The 17791-nt window shown below is 31.8% G+C and overlaps 1 protein-coding gene across 1 annotated transcript in view; it reads right to left on the bottom strand.

The window, feature by feature from the left end:
- Positions 1–1440: 1440 nt before the first annotated feature.
- BCHE (butyrylcholinesterase) overlaps positions 1441–17791 on the bottom strand; it is a 64522-nt gene continuing 48171 nt past the window's right edge. Inside the window, exons 3-4 of the mRNA XM_516857.7 lie at positions 14663–14829; positions 1441–2044 (exon numbers count right to left, since the gene is read on the bottom strand). Coding sequence (XP_516857.2) covers positions 1920–2044; positions 14663–14829 — 292 coding nt within the window. The 3' untranslated portion in view covers positions 1441–1919. The remainder of the gene's footprint in view (positions 2045–14662; positions 14830–17791) is intronic.

Genomic DNA, 17791 nt, shown 5'->3' on the forward strand with positions numbered 1-17791 from the left:
TTTTCATATGACTAGGACTTGTCATATCAAGCAGTTTACAGATGTTCTATGAACATTTGTTGTTTTCCTAATGATTAATCTTAACAAGTATATTTTTCAAGCATCTTTAATGGTGTTGAACAGGTGTCATCCTGTTTTATATATCAGAGTATTCTACATCAAAAGGATACTTAAGTGACTGAGAAAAACATAGTGGAATCCGGAAAGAATGACACCTGAAACAAAGATGGTGAGTATAATAACCCATCTATCCTGTGTGTGGTTGTTTTTTCTCAGAATGAGGGAGAAGCTATAAAGCAAATATCTTTATTTATCTTTATTTACAATAACTCATAAGTAATATAAACACTGACTTGGCTCTTATTATAACTGTATGGAGGGTACCATGAACTTTGAGTGACTGAGTGAAGATGGCAGACCCATACTGTATCTAACTATAGACACTTTTTGACCAATAAACAATGGGGCTTGCGGCCAGGCACAGTGGCTCATGCCTGTAATCCCAGCACTTTGGGAGGTCAAGGCCGGTGGATAACTTGAGGTCAGGAGTTTGAGACCACCATGGCCAACATGGTGAAACACCTTCTCTACTAAAAATACAAAAATTAGCTTGGCGTGATGGCACACACCTGTAATCCCAGCTATTTGGGAGGCTGAGGCAGGAGAATTGCTTGAACCTGGGAGGCAGAAGTTGCAGTGAGCTGAGATTGTGCCACTGCACTCCAGCCTGGGCGACAGAGGGAGACTCCGTCTCAAAAAAACAAAACAAAGCAAAACAAAACAGAACAAAAAAACAAAGAAACAATAGGGCATGCTTTAACCATCAGTACACAGACCTATACATTCAATTTGTCCTATCCTGAAGGCAAATTTTCAATGCTTAATTAGCATAAACAATATACACTCCCTTGTTTTGGAACTTAAAATACTCTAACTTCTCTCCTTTAGTAAACTACTCAGTGAATTTATTCAATGGCATGTGCTCCCTTGCCAAGCATGCTAATAAATGCAGCTCTGTAATTTTTTTAATTGCAAAAATAAGACAGTTTGTCTACAGAAAGTACAAACATTTCTCTTCTGGAATTGAACAATTTTCCTATTAATATGTTAATATTTCTGGGTCCAGGCAAGGGTTGCCCTGTCCCAGATGGTACACAACCTAACTTTAGACTTCTATGCATCCACTTTTTAAAAATTTTTGAATTACGGAAAGGTTATTCACATATGTACATGTTTGTGGCGATTTGAGGATAGAGGAGGTGAGGGAGAGCAAGAGTCAAATGAAGAATATAATTTGAAGGCATTACATAAATAATTACTTTATTTTATATTTTGTTTCTTGGTAGCAGCATTCTGTTTCTATTATAAGGTGTTTTAAAGTGGCTGAGCCTCTCATTTTAAGATTCTTTCTTGCCTTTATATAAAAAACAAAGAGACCAATGATTTTCTGTGCTTATTTTAATATCTCATATTGACATTCAATTCTTATTTTAATTAGGAAACATAATATTGTAAACTATGGTGTACAGTGTTTCAATATTTAATTCATTTAAAAAAGATACCTTTTTACGAGTGGTAATGAAAATACACGTGACTAAAAGCAGAGCCCTGATAATTTTGGGGGGAAAAAACTTAAATTTATTAAGGAAAGAAAGAAATTGAACCAGGCCATTGTTTTAATATGCACATAATTAACTGTAGAACTTTATATTGTGAAATGTAATTAAACACGTTCTAGCAATTTGGGTTTTGAAATGCTAGGTAAAATACTAAGTTAAAGATGTGAGGAATCAATATTATCCTTCTGGCATTTTTGTTTCAGCTACATAATAACTTTCTTAGTAGGTGTGTAAAAAAGCTCCTGATATTTTTGCCTTGATCTAAAGGAAAATATGTTCTATAAAGGGTAATTCTATTAATTAGAGACCCACACAACTTTCTTTCTTGCTAGCGTAATCGTTAAATTGATTTTTCCAGTCCATCATGTAATTGTTCCAGCGATGGAATCCTGCTTTCCACTCCCATTCTGCTTCATCAATATTTCCTGTAAAATATGGAATAAGTTGTATTAATCTAAATTTTTATCTGTTTCATTAACTGAAAAATAATTTCGAATACAAAATCCATTTTCTCTAACTACACAGTACAGCATTATTTTCTTTATTCATTCTTTATTATTTGTTATTAGCTCGCTTTGCCTGAAAAGAGATTTTAATAAAATCTTTACAGATTATGTGAAAATGCAAATAATGTATATATAATTTATATAACGTATAACATATAAAATGGAAAATGAGTTTATATATTGTATTATGTATAATTACATTACACATATTTTCTTTAATTTTCAAGAGGATATGTAGATATTATGCTCTTTTCTTGACCCACTTTAAAATAACACAAATTTCATTTAATGGTCTCATTTACATATATAGTTATATAACAGATAATTATTTCTGATGAAAATTATATATGAATACAGTCATCCTTAGTATTTGTGGGGAGTTGGTTCTAGGACCTCTCAGGGATACCAAAATCCTCTCATACTCAAGTCCCGAATGTAAAATAGCATAACATTTTCACATAAGCCATGCACATCCCTAGATAATTCATACCTAATATAATGAAAGTGCTGTGTAAATGTTTATTATATTATATTGTTTAGGGAATAATGATAAGAAAAAAAGGTCTGTATATGTTTAGTATAGATGCATTTATTTATCAAATGTTTTTGACTCATGGTTGGTTAAATCCATGGATGTGTAACCCGCAAATACAAAGGGCAAACTGTATTTATTAATGCATAAGGATAACTTTTTAATTATCATTCCACATAGATTTTACCCTTATTATAATACAATGTTTTATTTTATTTATTTATTTATTTTTTTGAGACAGAGTTCACTCTTGCCACCCAGGCTGGAGTGCAATGGCGCCATCTTGGCTCACCGCAACCTCTGCCTCCTGGGTTCAAGAGATTCTCCCTCCTCAGACTCCCGAGTAGCCGGGATTACAGGCGCATGCACCACCACGTTTGGCTAATTTTTGTACTTTTGGTAGAGATGGGGTTTCACCATGTTGGTTGGCCAGGCTGGTCTCAACCTCCTGACCTCAGGTGATCCGCCCGCCTCAGCCTCCCAAAGTGCTGGGAATAGTCATGAGCCACCATCCCTGGCCAATACATTTTAATGGGAAACAACGTTAAGTCATTGTTTCACCCACTTACCGTGAAAGCAGTTTATTAATTGTGTTGTAAAATAGAAAGATGATTAAGATAATTCCTGCTTTCAAGTAGTTTGCAAAGTATATGCATGTGTTAGGAGAAAGGGGTGTGTAGGTAGGAATAGCATGAGGCAGTAAACCACTAATGGTCTATATACTTCAAGAACTTTGAAATTCTGATTTATTTGGAAGTGTATTGTTAAAAAATACAGATTGTGAACAGTAAAAACTATTAAATTACAATGTTTTAAGACACATATTTCTGTTCCTGGTATAAAGGCATAATAAGCATTATATATAACTGTGGTTTTCTTACTTTTTAAACTTTTAGAATGCTAAGCTACAGTCATTAAACTAACAAAAAATTTTAAGTAATTTCATGTATACTGAAAATAGGGACTGGCAACTCTTTTAATATATACTTTTCAGTTAGAAATCTTTGAAATTAATTAAACTTCGTAAGATATTACTTTGGAGTAGAAAATTTAGTGACTAATTTTAAGCTAGTACAAAAATAAAAATATTTAAACCTTTTTGTAGACATTACAATATCCCTTGTAATTTAGGATATATTTAGGTTTGAAATGTTCACAATGCTTGGACATTGGAAAAATATTTGAAAGTTTACATAAAATGTTTCACTTTCATGTAAAAATGGCTTTTAAAAAGGTCAGTCACTATAATCACAATTTTTTGGTGAATAATAGAACTTCTATAAAGGGTCAAAAAAGATTAGATGTGGAAGAAAGATGTTAAATATCATACCAAATTATCCATTTTTATGGTCTTTTAAAAAATAACAAAATGTTGTTTTAAATATTACTTATATAAAATAAAAACTCTAAAGTCCAGAAAAAAATTTTCTTGATAAATAAATTTTTGGTAATTTAAAATTTAGACCATGAATTTTAATCCTTATAGAAAGAGTCCTAGATCTGATTTTCCTTTTTTGTTCATGGAATAATACCAAATTCACTGATTTACATAAATTTACATTTTTTCCTATGTGTCTTAATCAAATGTCTATACAATTTAGTATTTTGAAATGCTTTTTAGTTCACAAATGCTCTATAAATCTAAATCTGCTTTAGAAATAGGGGCCATTGATTGAGACAATAAAATATGAAACATTTAATTATTTCCTAATGAAATCCAGAGAAAGTGAATACACCATAATGAGTAAATAAAATATTGAGTTTGAAATAAATCAAATTCAAAATTAAACGTTTTCCTCTTTCCTCTCCTTCTTTTCTTAGTCCTCCTCTCTTTCTTTGTCTTCTTATTTCATATTGGCTTGTTTATTACTAAGAAGACAAAATCTAGTTACAAGTCAATTTTCACATTATTATCAACATCAGCAATATTCATGATTAAAAACCATGTAACTTAAGTGGCTGGAACATCATAATAAAAAATTTAGGGCTGGCACATTATAAACAAGGATTAAACTTGATTAGCAAATTTTAACTTATTTAAAATTTGAGAGGATAAAGACCTTTATGGTAGGCAATGTATTTGCTTTACAATTGATTAATTAAAACATAATTATATTGTAGAACAGTCATAATGCTCAAACAATGTAAGTTTCTTAGAATTGTAACCTCAACCAAAATGCAGGCTTCTAACTCAATGTACTTATTGTGAAGGGGATCAATATATATTTTGTATGAATTCAGAGATACAAAGAAAGAATAATGCTGCCACCAATGTTTCTTTTCATGCCTCATGGTGTCTGAAATTCCACAAATATAATGATAATAGCAATGTTGTCATTCTCTAAGCGTAAATATTTTTTATGAGAAAGGGAAAAAATAATCAAATTCTGAATGAGAGAAGAAAAGGAAATGTGTAGAAAAGAGAAAAAGAAAGTGGAGGCTTAATACTAAATTCACAGGTCAAAGATTGATGTGACGTTTTCTTTAAAGAAGATAAAAATTAATTTTAGAAATAAAGAACCCTAACTTGTAGAAAGAGTTTTATTATTTTTTTTTCTTCTTTATAGTGGTAACATTTTGTGTTTTGGACACTGTGAACATAATGGAAAGATTACCATAATATATTATGGTTTTAATTATATTTTATAAAGAAAAATGAATCAATTGATTGACCTTTCCAGATTCTTATGTAGAGAGTAAATATAAAGTCCTCTTTATTCATACTACAATGATCATACTATATAATAATATGTATAAAAAGTGTCTTAATTCATAATATCAACAATAGGTCACATAGTATTTATCCATTGACCTCAGCTGATGGCATTTAAATAATACGTGTAAAATACGGTAATATAGAGAAGTGAAAATAAAAGAACAAGGGCAAATATATAGCAGAAATGTAAATAAAAGAAAAAAATAGAGTTGGCAAATGTATAGCAGGCATGGTAAAAATCAAGGCCAAAAAATAAATGAGTAAATAAGTACATATTAATAGGATTTTAAATCTTCCATATTAATAAAGCTTACAATTCTCGTAACTATTTTTCAGAGAAATATCTTCATTCTTGTAGAATTTCATGCAACTTTATTATTTCTTAAATAAAAATAGAGCAGAAATAAATAAGGATATTGAGGACCTTATTCATATAACTATGTAGTAAGAATACAGTTGATTTAAAACATATGTAACCTTAGAGACAGATAAGTTACTTTTTGCCAAAGAAAAATAATGTGTTAAAAATAATGTGTTACATTAATTATCACCCCAATAAAGCTTATTAAATTTCTATTTAATAAATATATAAATATGTAAAATAGGGAACTGTATAATCTATGTTTACAAAATAAAAATTTATGTCAAGATTTCAAATGATCAAATAGACATATCAACTAAAAAGATTATCTAATACTTAAGATAGTTTGTGAATATTTATAACGTACACATATGTATAGAGATATTAAAAACAAGTTTCTCCAAAGCAAATCTCTGTGTGCAAGGGCAAAGCAAATTTGCAAGTACAAATGTTTAAAAGAAAAGGTAAAACATATACACACAGTTGACCTTGAACAACATGAGTCTGAACTGCACAAGTCCACTTATATGTGGATTTTCTTCCACCTCTGTCAATCCAGAGACCGCAAGACCAACAGCTCCTTTTCCCCTCCTCCTACTCCTCAGCCTACTCAATGTGAAGATGACAAGTATGAAAACCTTTGTGATGATCAACTTCCACTCAATAAATAGTAAATATATTTTCTCTCTTATGATTTTCATTTTCTTTACACTAGCTTACTTTATTATAATAATATAGCATATAATAAAAATATTATTCATAAAATATGTTAATCAAATGTTTACGTTATTGGTAAGGTCCAGTCAAGTAGGCTTAATTAGTCAACTTAATCAGTAGTTAAATTTGGGGGGATTCAAGAGTTACAGGCAGATTTTCAGCTGTGCCCCTAACCCCCAGGTTGTTTTTCCAGAGTCAACTGTTTATGCAAACATAGATGATATTTCCAAATTTGCATTCAGAGGCAAATTTACTAGTAAATACTTTTACACTAAAACAAGAAAAAGCCAGTTTACAATAATTTTTAAAAGCATAAATCAAATAAAATAAATATAAGAGAAGTGAATATATTCCTGATGCGAATGAACCAGCAAACAAAAGCAGCTATTTGGAAGAAAGACCCTACCTCAGAAATGAAATTATTATGTTGATGCCATATAATATTCTTACAATCTAGACTCTAAGAAGACAAAGGTAAAAAAGAATAACTCGTGAATATAGTAAAAGCTTATACATTTATGAATCAATAACCAGAACATATCAGTTTCTCATTTAAAATTACTAAATGGCTTTACTCAGGATATAATTTAAATTCTTTAGCACAAGACACTTCATCTCTGGTTCCTGCTTATCTGGCTTCTCTCCACTTTGCCTTCACATTGAGATTCAGTGCAGGTATCTTCTCTTCTTAAAAGCTTTCCATGGTCCTGGGCCCTGACTCCACTTCACTGTGAGTAAGCAGACCCTGTCATTTTCATCTGTGCAGCTCTAGCTGCTAGTGCAGTTCCTGGCTCACAGTAGCAGCATATAGGCTCTGTAAATGTTATCAAATTAGTTGACAAAAAAGATTTTTTAAAAGATAAATTATATTTCTATTAGGTATCTTGTTATACATCTGATAAGATGTCCTGAAAACATTCAGAAACTAGTTAACTGTCAACTACCTAGGAAAGATAACCCATTTAAAACCACCACAAATGTCTATTTATAATTTTTTTCTCTTTCCATTTTTTATATTTTTGTGGGTAATTGCTATTAGGAATATTTCACATTAATTTTCATTAATAAACATTTTGCAAACCAGTCACCCTCCCCACCCACAAAATACTTATGTTGGCTTTAACAAAAATGTTAAGTGGTGTTTTGGAGAGGGGATTATACCAGCATTACTCATACTCATTGTAATTTTGACAACATATTAATCTCGTACTACAGATGCAAGTACATTTTCCACTCTGTAGGAAAAGAAACTGTTTGAAAATTCTGCAAGGGAAATGGCCTTCGATGAAATTCAACATCACCTCATGTTAAAAATTCTCAATAAACTAGGTATTGATGGAACATATCTCAAAATAATAAGAGCTATTTATGACAAACCCATAGCCAATATCATATTAAATGGGCAAAAGCTGGAAGCATTCCCTTTGAAAACCGGCACAAGACAAGGATGCCCTCTCTCACTCCTATTCAACATAGTATTGGGAGTTCTGGCCAGGGCAATCAGACAAGAGAAAGAAAGGGTATTCAAATGAAAAGAAAGGAAGTCAAGTTGTCTTTGTTCGTAGACAACATGATTCTATGTTTAGAAAACCCCATCGTCTCAGCCCAAAACCTCCTGAAGCTGATAAGCAAATTCAGCAGTCTCAGTGTACAAAATCAATGTGCAGAAATCACAAGCATTCCTATACACCAATAATAGACAAGCAGAGAGCCAAATCATGAATGAACTCCATTCACAATTGCTACAAAGAGAATAAACTATGTAGGAACACAGCTAACAAAGGATGTTAAAGACCTCTTCAAGGAGAACTACAAACCATTGCTCAATGAACTAAAAGTACATAAACAAATGGAAAAACATTTCATCCTCATGGATAGGAAGAATCAATATCGTGAAAATGGCCATACTGCCCAAATTAATTTATAGATTAAATGCTATTCCCATAAACTATTATTGACTTTCTTCACAGAATTAGAAAAATCGACTTTAAATTTAATATGTAACCAAAAAAGAGCCTGCATAGCAAAAACAATCTTAAGCAAAAAGAACAAAGCTGTAGGTATCATGCTACCTGACTTCAAACTATACTACAAGGCTACAGTAACCAAAACAGCAGGGTATTACTACCAAAAGAGACATATAGACCAATGACACAAAACAGAAATCTCAGAAATAACATCACACATCTACAACCATTTGTTCTTTGACAAACCTGAAAAATCAAGAATGGGGAAAAGATTCCCTATCTAATAAATGGTGCTGGGAAAACTGGTTAGCCATATGCAGAAAACTGAAACTGGACTCCTTCCTTACACTTTATACAAAGATTAACTCAAGATGGATTAAAGACTTGATGGTGAAACCTCAAAAAATAACAATTCTAGAAGAAAATCTAATCAGTACCATTCAGGAACAAGGCATGGACAAAGACTTCATGACGAAAATGTCAAAAGCAATTGCAGCCAAAGCCAAAATTGACAAATAGGGTATAATTAAACTAAAGAGCTTTTGCACAGCAAAATAAACTATCATCAGAGTGAACAGGCAACCTACAGAATGAGAGAACATTTCTGCAATCTATCCATCTGACAAAGGTCTAATATCCAGAATCTACAAGGAATTTAAACAAATTTATAAGAGAAAAGCAAACAACCCCATCAAAAAGTGGGCACATAATACGAACAGACACTTCTCAAAAGAAGACATTTATATGGCCAACAAACGTATGAAAAAAAGCTCAACATCACTGACCATTAGAGAAATAAAAATCAAAACCACAATGAGATACCACCTCACACCAGTCAGAAAGGCAATTATTATAAAGTCAAGAAATAATAGATGCTGGTGAGGCTGTGGAGAAATAGGAATCCTTTTATGCTATTGGTGGGAATATAAATTAGTTCAACCATTGTGGAAGACAGTGTGGCAATTCCTCAAGGATCTGGAACCAGAAATACCATTTGACCCAGCAATCCCATTACTGGGTGTATACCCAAAGGAATATAAATTATGCAACTATAAAAACCCATGCACGACTAGGTGCAGTGGCTCACACATTTAATCCCTGCACTTTGGGAGGCCGAGGTAGGTGGATCACCTGAGGTCAGGGGTTCGAGATCAGCCTGACCAACATGGAGAAACCCTGTCTATACTAAAAATACAAAATTAGCCAGGCGTGGTGGCATATGCTTGTAATCCCAGCTAATCCCAGCTACTCAGGAGGCTGAGGCAGGAACATCACTTGAACCCAGGAAATGGAGGTTGTGGTGAGCCAAGATCACGTCATTGCACTCCAGCCTAGGCAACAAGAGTGAAACTTCACCTCAAAAAAAATAAATAAATAAAGCCCACGCACATGTATGTTTATTGCAGCACTATTTACAACAGCAAAGACAGGAAACCAACCCAAAAGCCTATCAATGATAGACTGGATAAAGAAAATGTGGTACATATATGCCATGGAATACTATGAAGTCATAAAAAAGTATGAGATAATGTCCTTTGCAGGGACATGGATGAAGATGGAAGCCACCATCATCGGCAAACTAACACAACTAACACAGGAACAGAAAACCGAATACTGCACGTTCTCACTCATAAGTGGGAGCTGAACAATGAGAACACATGGACACAGGGAGGGGAACAGTACACATTGGGGCCACTCAGGGGTGGAGGGTGAGGGAAGGGAGAGCATTAGGACATATAGCTAGTGCATGCGGGGCTTAAAACCTAGATGACGTGTTGATAGGCTCAACAAGCCACCATGACACACGTATACCTATGTAACAAACCTGCACGTTCTACACATGTATCCCAGAACTTGAAGTAAAATAAAAAAATAAAGAAAATTCTGCAAAAGACCAAATGGCTCAGTATACATAAAACAGTTAAAATCTGGCAGATTATAAATTTTTATGTGGTATGAAAAATAATAAATAATAAAGTTTTTATTTTCTAAAAATAATTGCCTAATGGATGAATGATAAACACACACACAAAATGTGAATTTCTATGATACAATATGCATAAGTAAATGTAACAACTCATATTGTTGACCTGAGTATTCCTTGGAAAAATGATAGTACTTTATACCTAGGCTAGCAATTTTAGTATAAATTTTCAAAGCATATTAATAGGACATAAATCTAATAAGAGGTTAGAGGCTCTCTACATAAATATGAATATATCACATATATATATTCACCTTGATACCTATGACCTATTAATTTGTTATATTTTTATTCTTCAGCTTTCTATGCCCAATTTTAAATCAATAATAATATCCTTTTTAACCAACTCAGTAATATGAGTGATTTTACTACTTTAAAATTATTTCAAATGTCACCAAGTCTTGTTGTGATTGTAAAACAGAGACAACTTGCTTTGTGTGTGGGTTTTGGGGAGATAGAAAAGATGGGAATCAATTTTTTGTTTAATGCCTCACAGGGTAAAGAGAAGGGAATAGTCGTGGAAGGCAATTTGTGAAACAGTAAATTTATAAACACATTGGCATAACTTTTTCAGTTCACTTCTTTGTGATCTTTGTTTTGCATGTATTGTCACATTTGAAAAAAAATCGTTTTCTCTCCTATGAAAATAATAATGATAAGTTTTTTGTGTGTGGTTGTTGTTTTTTGTCTAGCCAAAAAGGACACTGAGTAAATTTTCACCAGAGCTAAGTCTATTTAACAAAGTCTAAGGAATTAGAAAATATTTTAGTCCATTCAGACTGCCATAACAAAACATCATACACTGGATAGCTTATATACAACAGCAATTTATTTTTCACAATTGAGGAGGCTTTCCAGCAGATTATACTTCCATCTAAGATCAAGCAACAGTAGACTGTTGTCTGATGAGGACCTGCTTTCTGGTTCACAGATGGCAGTCTCATTGCTATGTTCTCACATGGAAGAATGGGGGAGTTCCCTCAGGATTTTTTTTTAAAGCATTAATCCCTTTTAAACGGGCTTTTTCTCCATGAACTCATCACCTCCCCCAACGATTCACCTTCTAATACCAGCACCTTAGTGGTTAGGATGTCAACATATGAATTTTAGGGGGACACAAACATTAGACCCTAGCAGAAGAGAATGCAAAGGTGAATTAACCCACAATTGCTAGTGGAGGTGAAGATAGGAGAGATTATACTGATATTTAATTAAGTCTGCCATCATAATTAAGAAACAACATTCTTCATGTATTTGAGTGTTCACTGAAAATCTGTCTCCATCACATTATTATTTTTCTGTTTTTGATCAGTTATTAAACTTATCATGGAATGCATATTTCTTTATGCAATAAATCTCAATCATTAATTGTTCTGTTGTAATTTTGAGCATGGGGTAAGAACATAGAGTGAACTAGTATAAACTTAGGCTAGGCTTTGTGAAGACTTCATGTAGTTTAAAGTGGAACAGTTAATTTAACTTGATTATTAAGTTATTCGAAGCCACTTGTTTATTTGTTTTGTTTTGCTTTTAATGAGGAATTGATAATTCAGGCATATTAAGACAATAAACTAGTTTCAATATTTTCTCCAAATCACCTTTGCACTCCCTCATCCTTGACTGCCAGTCTTGCTAACTGATTAGCAAATAGTAGTAAATGATTTTCAAAGTAACCAGTTCAAAGGGTATTTTGGCCCTTAAATTTACACGTGCTTTTTAGTATTGGCAAGCACGATTTATTCAAAGGTCAATGGAGGAATTATTGGATCTAACTTTTTTTCTTCATTAGGATAATATGAAGGACTTCTGTTCTTTAAATAAATTTACTCTTCCACCTTTAGTGAAAAAATATTATCCTTGACAATGGGTCATTTTTCTACTTCCTTTTCTTTTTCAAATAGGTATGATATTGTAATATTGAATAGTTATATCCTTGTGGAAATCTGAATTTGATAACATTTGAAATAAATATTGTGAATTTTATTTCTTGCAGCTGCATGCAATAACAGCATAGCCATGTGCTGAAGTATGGTCTGAAAGTTAAGTGTTAGAATTTGTGTGTTTAAACAAGTTTCAAGAATCATTTTATTTGAGAACATTTATTGCTCAAATGTAAACTACTGCTGAGGTGGTACTTACAAAGCTTATTGGGCTTCCATCTTGAGTAAGGTAAACATTTTTCCTTTTAAGAAAGCCAGCTAGTAGTTATTCTTTGAAATTTTTCTTTAGGTATAAAGTTGCTTTAAAAAAAATTCCAAAAACTTTAGCCCAGGTCATCTGAATAACACATTCTCAAAACATTAAAGATTAAAATATTTGAATTTTTGTGACTTGAAAAATATAAGATATGGCAAGAACATGGACCCTTAATCTTTTTTATCTGTCCACACTATTTATTTATAAAACCTAAATCCTTGTAACTTCAAACTGATTTTGTTCAAATGTAACATTTTTATTACTAGTGAATACATGTTACAATAATTGTATCATGCATTTACTTCAAAATTATAAAATATATCTAATATGAAAACCTTATTATGGGGGAATTAATTAGAAAAAATGGTATAATACAAAATTATATTTTCAAGACACACTGAACCTAACCTTAAGCGTGGTCCTAGACCACAGCTAGGTAGGTATTTCCATAGAGCTCAGCATTACACAAGCTAGGAATTTGTTCAACATTGTATGGGAAACAGCAGCAGCTGGCAAAAACTTTGGAGTTTGTTTATTTAATCTGCTTTCTGGCAGGTAAGTATTTGGAAATAGAAATTTGTGAAGGATAGTTTTTTAAAATGCTGATATTCAAATTTTATTGTATCATCGCATAAATTGCAATAGATCACACATGATTTAACCAGAAGGGCTCAGCGTGGCTTATAATAAATAAGTCACTTAAAATAACCCACTCATTATATCTCAAATTATAACTCTCTCATATAAAAATATTTTAAATAAAGATTAATAATATATAGTATGTGATATGATAAATGATAGTATCTCTTTGGCTCTCTTGGCATATTAATGAGTTACCTCATCATTATTTACACCCGGAGGACAAAAGGATGGCACTGTTGCTCTGCCAAGAGAAGCAGAATCCCATCCCTGGTTATATATTATGTCACAGAACATTTGGTAATACACAGAGCACTGGTATATCAGAAACATTTCCCAAGCAGATGGAGTACATAATGATAATTTTTGTGAGTAATGTCTGATAATCAAAAGGCATATTAAACAATCAAATACAGCTCTGAGATGCCCATATTTGCTGAAACTAGCCCCCAACTTATCTAAACAAGAAATGGAAAACATCTACTGTATTATGATACCAAATATAGAGCCTGAAAATTACAGATCGTCATGATGAGCAGAATAGCAAACTCTGAAGGACCTGACCAGCAATATGTCTGATGGCTGAAAATCAATTACTTTTAGAAAGTATACTTCAGGAACCACATGGATTATAAACAGCTGAAATTTTAAAATCTAGACAGTGAGTTGGATATATCTCATATTTGTCAGAGAAGATCAAACTAAGGTGACACATGTTTGATCACTCAAGTGGATTGAAATATTTTCTTAATAATGAATATTGAGATAATAATCTGAACAAATTTTCATCGTATTTCCTTACCTATTTCTCACCAATCACTTCCTTAAGACTAGTTAACTAAATAACTGTTTGTTTATAATATGTAATATTATATAATATTATATTATGTAATGTGTGTGTGTGCTCTTAGATAAATATTTCCAAGTTCAGAATATTTAGAAATTTTTTATTGTGTTTTTAAATATATAAACTTTGGAGTTATTTTCTCCGTTTAAATCAAGGTTCTATTATTTATCAATAAATCTGTTTTTACCAATTTATGCTTCTTATTTTTTAGTTCTATACATTATGATTATTTGATATATTTATTTCTTTGTCCATTAACTAATTCCACAAAGATTATCTGAATAACAAGTAGGGCTCTATTTTAGTTTCCTTTTTCTATTTTATATTCCCACAGGGTGAAATCTATATTTTAGTTTTCTTTATTTAACTACTAAAGTACTGGTCATATAGTAAGAGTTCAAAACATATCTAAACTTGATAGAAGAAAGTCTTAAAAATAATGTGTTCATTAAACCAAGTTATTTTAAAGTCAAAGATACATATAGTAACTCCATCACCGTGCCTTGGAGAGTATACTTCATCCCTTTTTTACATAACCCATCATCTATTAAATAACCAAACACTAAAAACAGACACACCTGTCATTTCCAAGACTTTTGGAAAAAATAATGTCCAGAATCGACATTGTTGAGCACGTAGTTTCGTCATTATTCTTGTTGACTCTGTATTCAAGGTTAGATATTTTTGTTCAGTGCTTTTGAAGACAGGCCATCTTGTGCTATTGTTCTGAGTCTCATTTGGATTCCTAAATAATAAAATAGAGACATTATAGTAAAATTGAAATCATTGTTAGATTAAAAAGAATATTGTTTTCTAACACTGTTCACAAGAGCTTTAAAGAGTTTAAGACAGAAAAAATGTGGATATATATTGATGATATGAAACGTAAGTGAACTGGGCTTAGTGGTTTGAGTACTGAGAACCACTATGTTATTTAAAATTTTAAGAATTGAAATTTAAAGTTGAATTTTTTATATGCATTTCTGCTTAACATATTGGAAGAAGAAATTTTTTATTTCAATAAAATATATCTTCATTCACACTTAAACATGCTCAAAGGGTGGTGTTACTTTTGTTTCATTATCTTCCCTTATCCTAGGCCCAAAAAATTCACAATAAGGAATCATATCACTTACTCATCTTTTGCATCTATTTCATTCTATATACTCTTATTAATACTGCTTGAGTTTAAGACCAAGTTTAATTACAAATCTTATTATGTAATAATCTCATTACTCCAGGAAACTTCTTTCAGTCCCACTTTTAAGTTTAGCTAACATCTCATAGATCTGTTTACTAATTAAAAATCTTTCAATAATTCTTCAGTGGTTTCATATTAAGGTTAATGAACATGGTACCACCCACATTTCCAAATTTATTTTCAGATATTCTTTTTATACACCCAGCCAATAGGAATTAGGGAATTAGATAGAGTTCCCCAGTAAATCCCTCCTTTTTTCATTTCTTCTCTTTGCTCTAGCTGTTACTTTTTCTTGGAATTCTTTTATTTTCCAATTTTATGTGTCTAAACTCATTCAAAACTTTCATATTATCTTTTTATGATATTTCCCATGCTTATAGTTGTGATTTGAAAATGAATAACTGTCGACTCTATCTTTTCAATATCTACAGTGTTGAGCTCATTTATACCTTTATAGCACTCAATAACATATTAATGCCAAGGTCACACAAACAGGAACTCAGAGATTTTTAAAAGTGGCTCTACACAGTCACTACATCTGTAGATTTCCTTATAATATATCTTTATGTTATTAGTATGAGTTAGACACAGATCTAGCCTCTAGAAATATAAATATGAAACACAAAGTTTTCCTCAGGGAATTTATAAGCAAGAAAACCCAGGGAAAGAAAGAACTACAACATAAGATAGCATAAACCAAGTCTAAAAAAAGGGCCACAAATTGTTCAGAAGAAGGAGCAGTCATTACATGCTTGAAAGGAAATTACCTGATGGAATGGGAATCTGGCTGAAAGAGAGGAAATAAGGACCTGAGCTAGAAAGGAAAGTCGGGAACGCTAGAAAAAGGGATAGAATTAACATAGACATTAATGATTAATCTACTTCTTAGTTCAAATAATGACGAAAAAACTAGTTTTGTTGAATTCTAGGATAGAAGGAGATACAATTGAATTTATGGACTTAGGATATTAGTGTTGTCACATTAAGGTCTAACAGCCCTGGAAAATTGTTTGAAATCGAACTTGTAGGCATTTACTACTCTTGAGGAACTTTTGACTAAATGGCTAGTGTGAGCATAATATTTTAGAAATATTGATCTGAAGGTGGTATTTAGAATAATCAAGAAACTATAAAGTTTTTCAGCCTTTTCTAACATAAACAAAAGATTAAAGTGACAAAGATAAGTAATTCATTCCTTGCTCTTATTCTACCTTATGCTAAATCATATTAAGAAAAACTCTGGTTGAACTTTTCTAAAAGTTCAACACAAAAAATCCTTCATCATTCAGATACCTTCTGTATATTATTAATAGATAGAAATTTTGGAGTAGTATGAGCCGATCTAAGTTTGTTTTTTTTGTTTTGTTTGGCCAAAGTCTCTAAGTCCAGTAGAATTTGGAAGAAGTAAACATTCATCCAGTATGGTTATCAAGAGGCAGATTTTTGCCATCAAGAACTTATATTGAATATGCACCATAAATTCGTATTTTATCATAGATGCAGACATGTTCAACCATAAATTCAGCAGCTTTAGAGACAGTTTCTTGATGTACTAGTTTATTTTATGGAGGAATTGGATAATTTAATAAGAATTATTAATAATCAGAGCTATTCAAGCTAAACCAATATCATAGCAAGATTGAAACCTCCTGCTTTAGGGTATTATTTGAGAGAGGTCAAGGAGAAAATTTCTCCAGATCACAGATGGCACAATTGTCTAGGTAAATTATGTAGTCTTTTTTCTTTCTTTTAAAGCTGTAGAAACTAACAAGTACAGCTGCTGGAGGCTGGATATTAAACCAGGAGAACCGATGGTCTGATTCAGTACAGCAATTCTTATGTTTCTAAATTGTCCGCTTTTCTTCTAATTCTGCTCTACTTTACTTATGGCACCATTTTAACTGCACATTCATTTCTGTCTTCTGTGAATGGCAACTTAAACAGAGCTGACTCGTAGTTGAGTTCAAGAGCAAAGCACTAATGACACTGCCAGTGAGTGTTCATTTAACAAACTTTGTCCTATGAAATAACTCATGACATACCAAATTGTAATTTAGAGATAATAAGATTCCTTTGCCTATAGATGCAGCTATTTCAAAAGATTGAAATAGCTATTGAAGTGATGCAGTATTTTATTCTATAATTTGAAGAAATCTCCAAAGACTTACAAAATAACAAGAGAGACAATTCTGTCTGTATCAATTAAAAGCTTTGTGAAATACAACATATTTCCACCATGCACAATTCCAAAACACTACATATTTTTTATTTCAAAATTATAAGATAAATTTAAACATCTTGACTTTGCTATTTCTCAAAGAATTTTTTGTTCTTGTCACAAAATAAATACTTCAAAATAGTAATAACTAAAATTTTCCATGAAGTTGTATGTACTCTATTTTTAGTATCAGGTTCTTTTTCTACTTTGTGGTATACCAAAATGCTCTACAGATCACCCATTAGAATTTTCTTCATATGTAGGTTTTAAGACACAGCTAATTTAACA

Source organism: Pan troglodytes, chromosome 2 (genome assembly GCF_028858775.2).
Source record: "Pan troglodytes isolate AG18354 chromosome 2, NHGRI_mPanTro3-v2.0_pri, whole genome shotgun sequence".
Lineage (NCBI taxonomy): Eukaryota > Metazoa > Chordata > Mammalia > Primates > Hominidae > Pan > Pan troglodytes.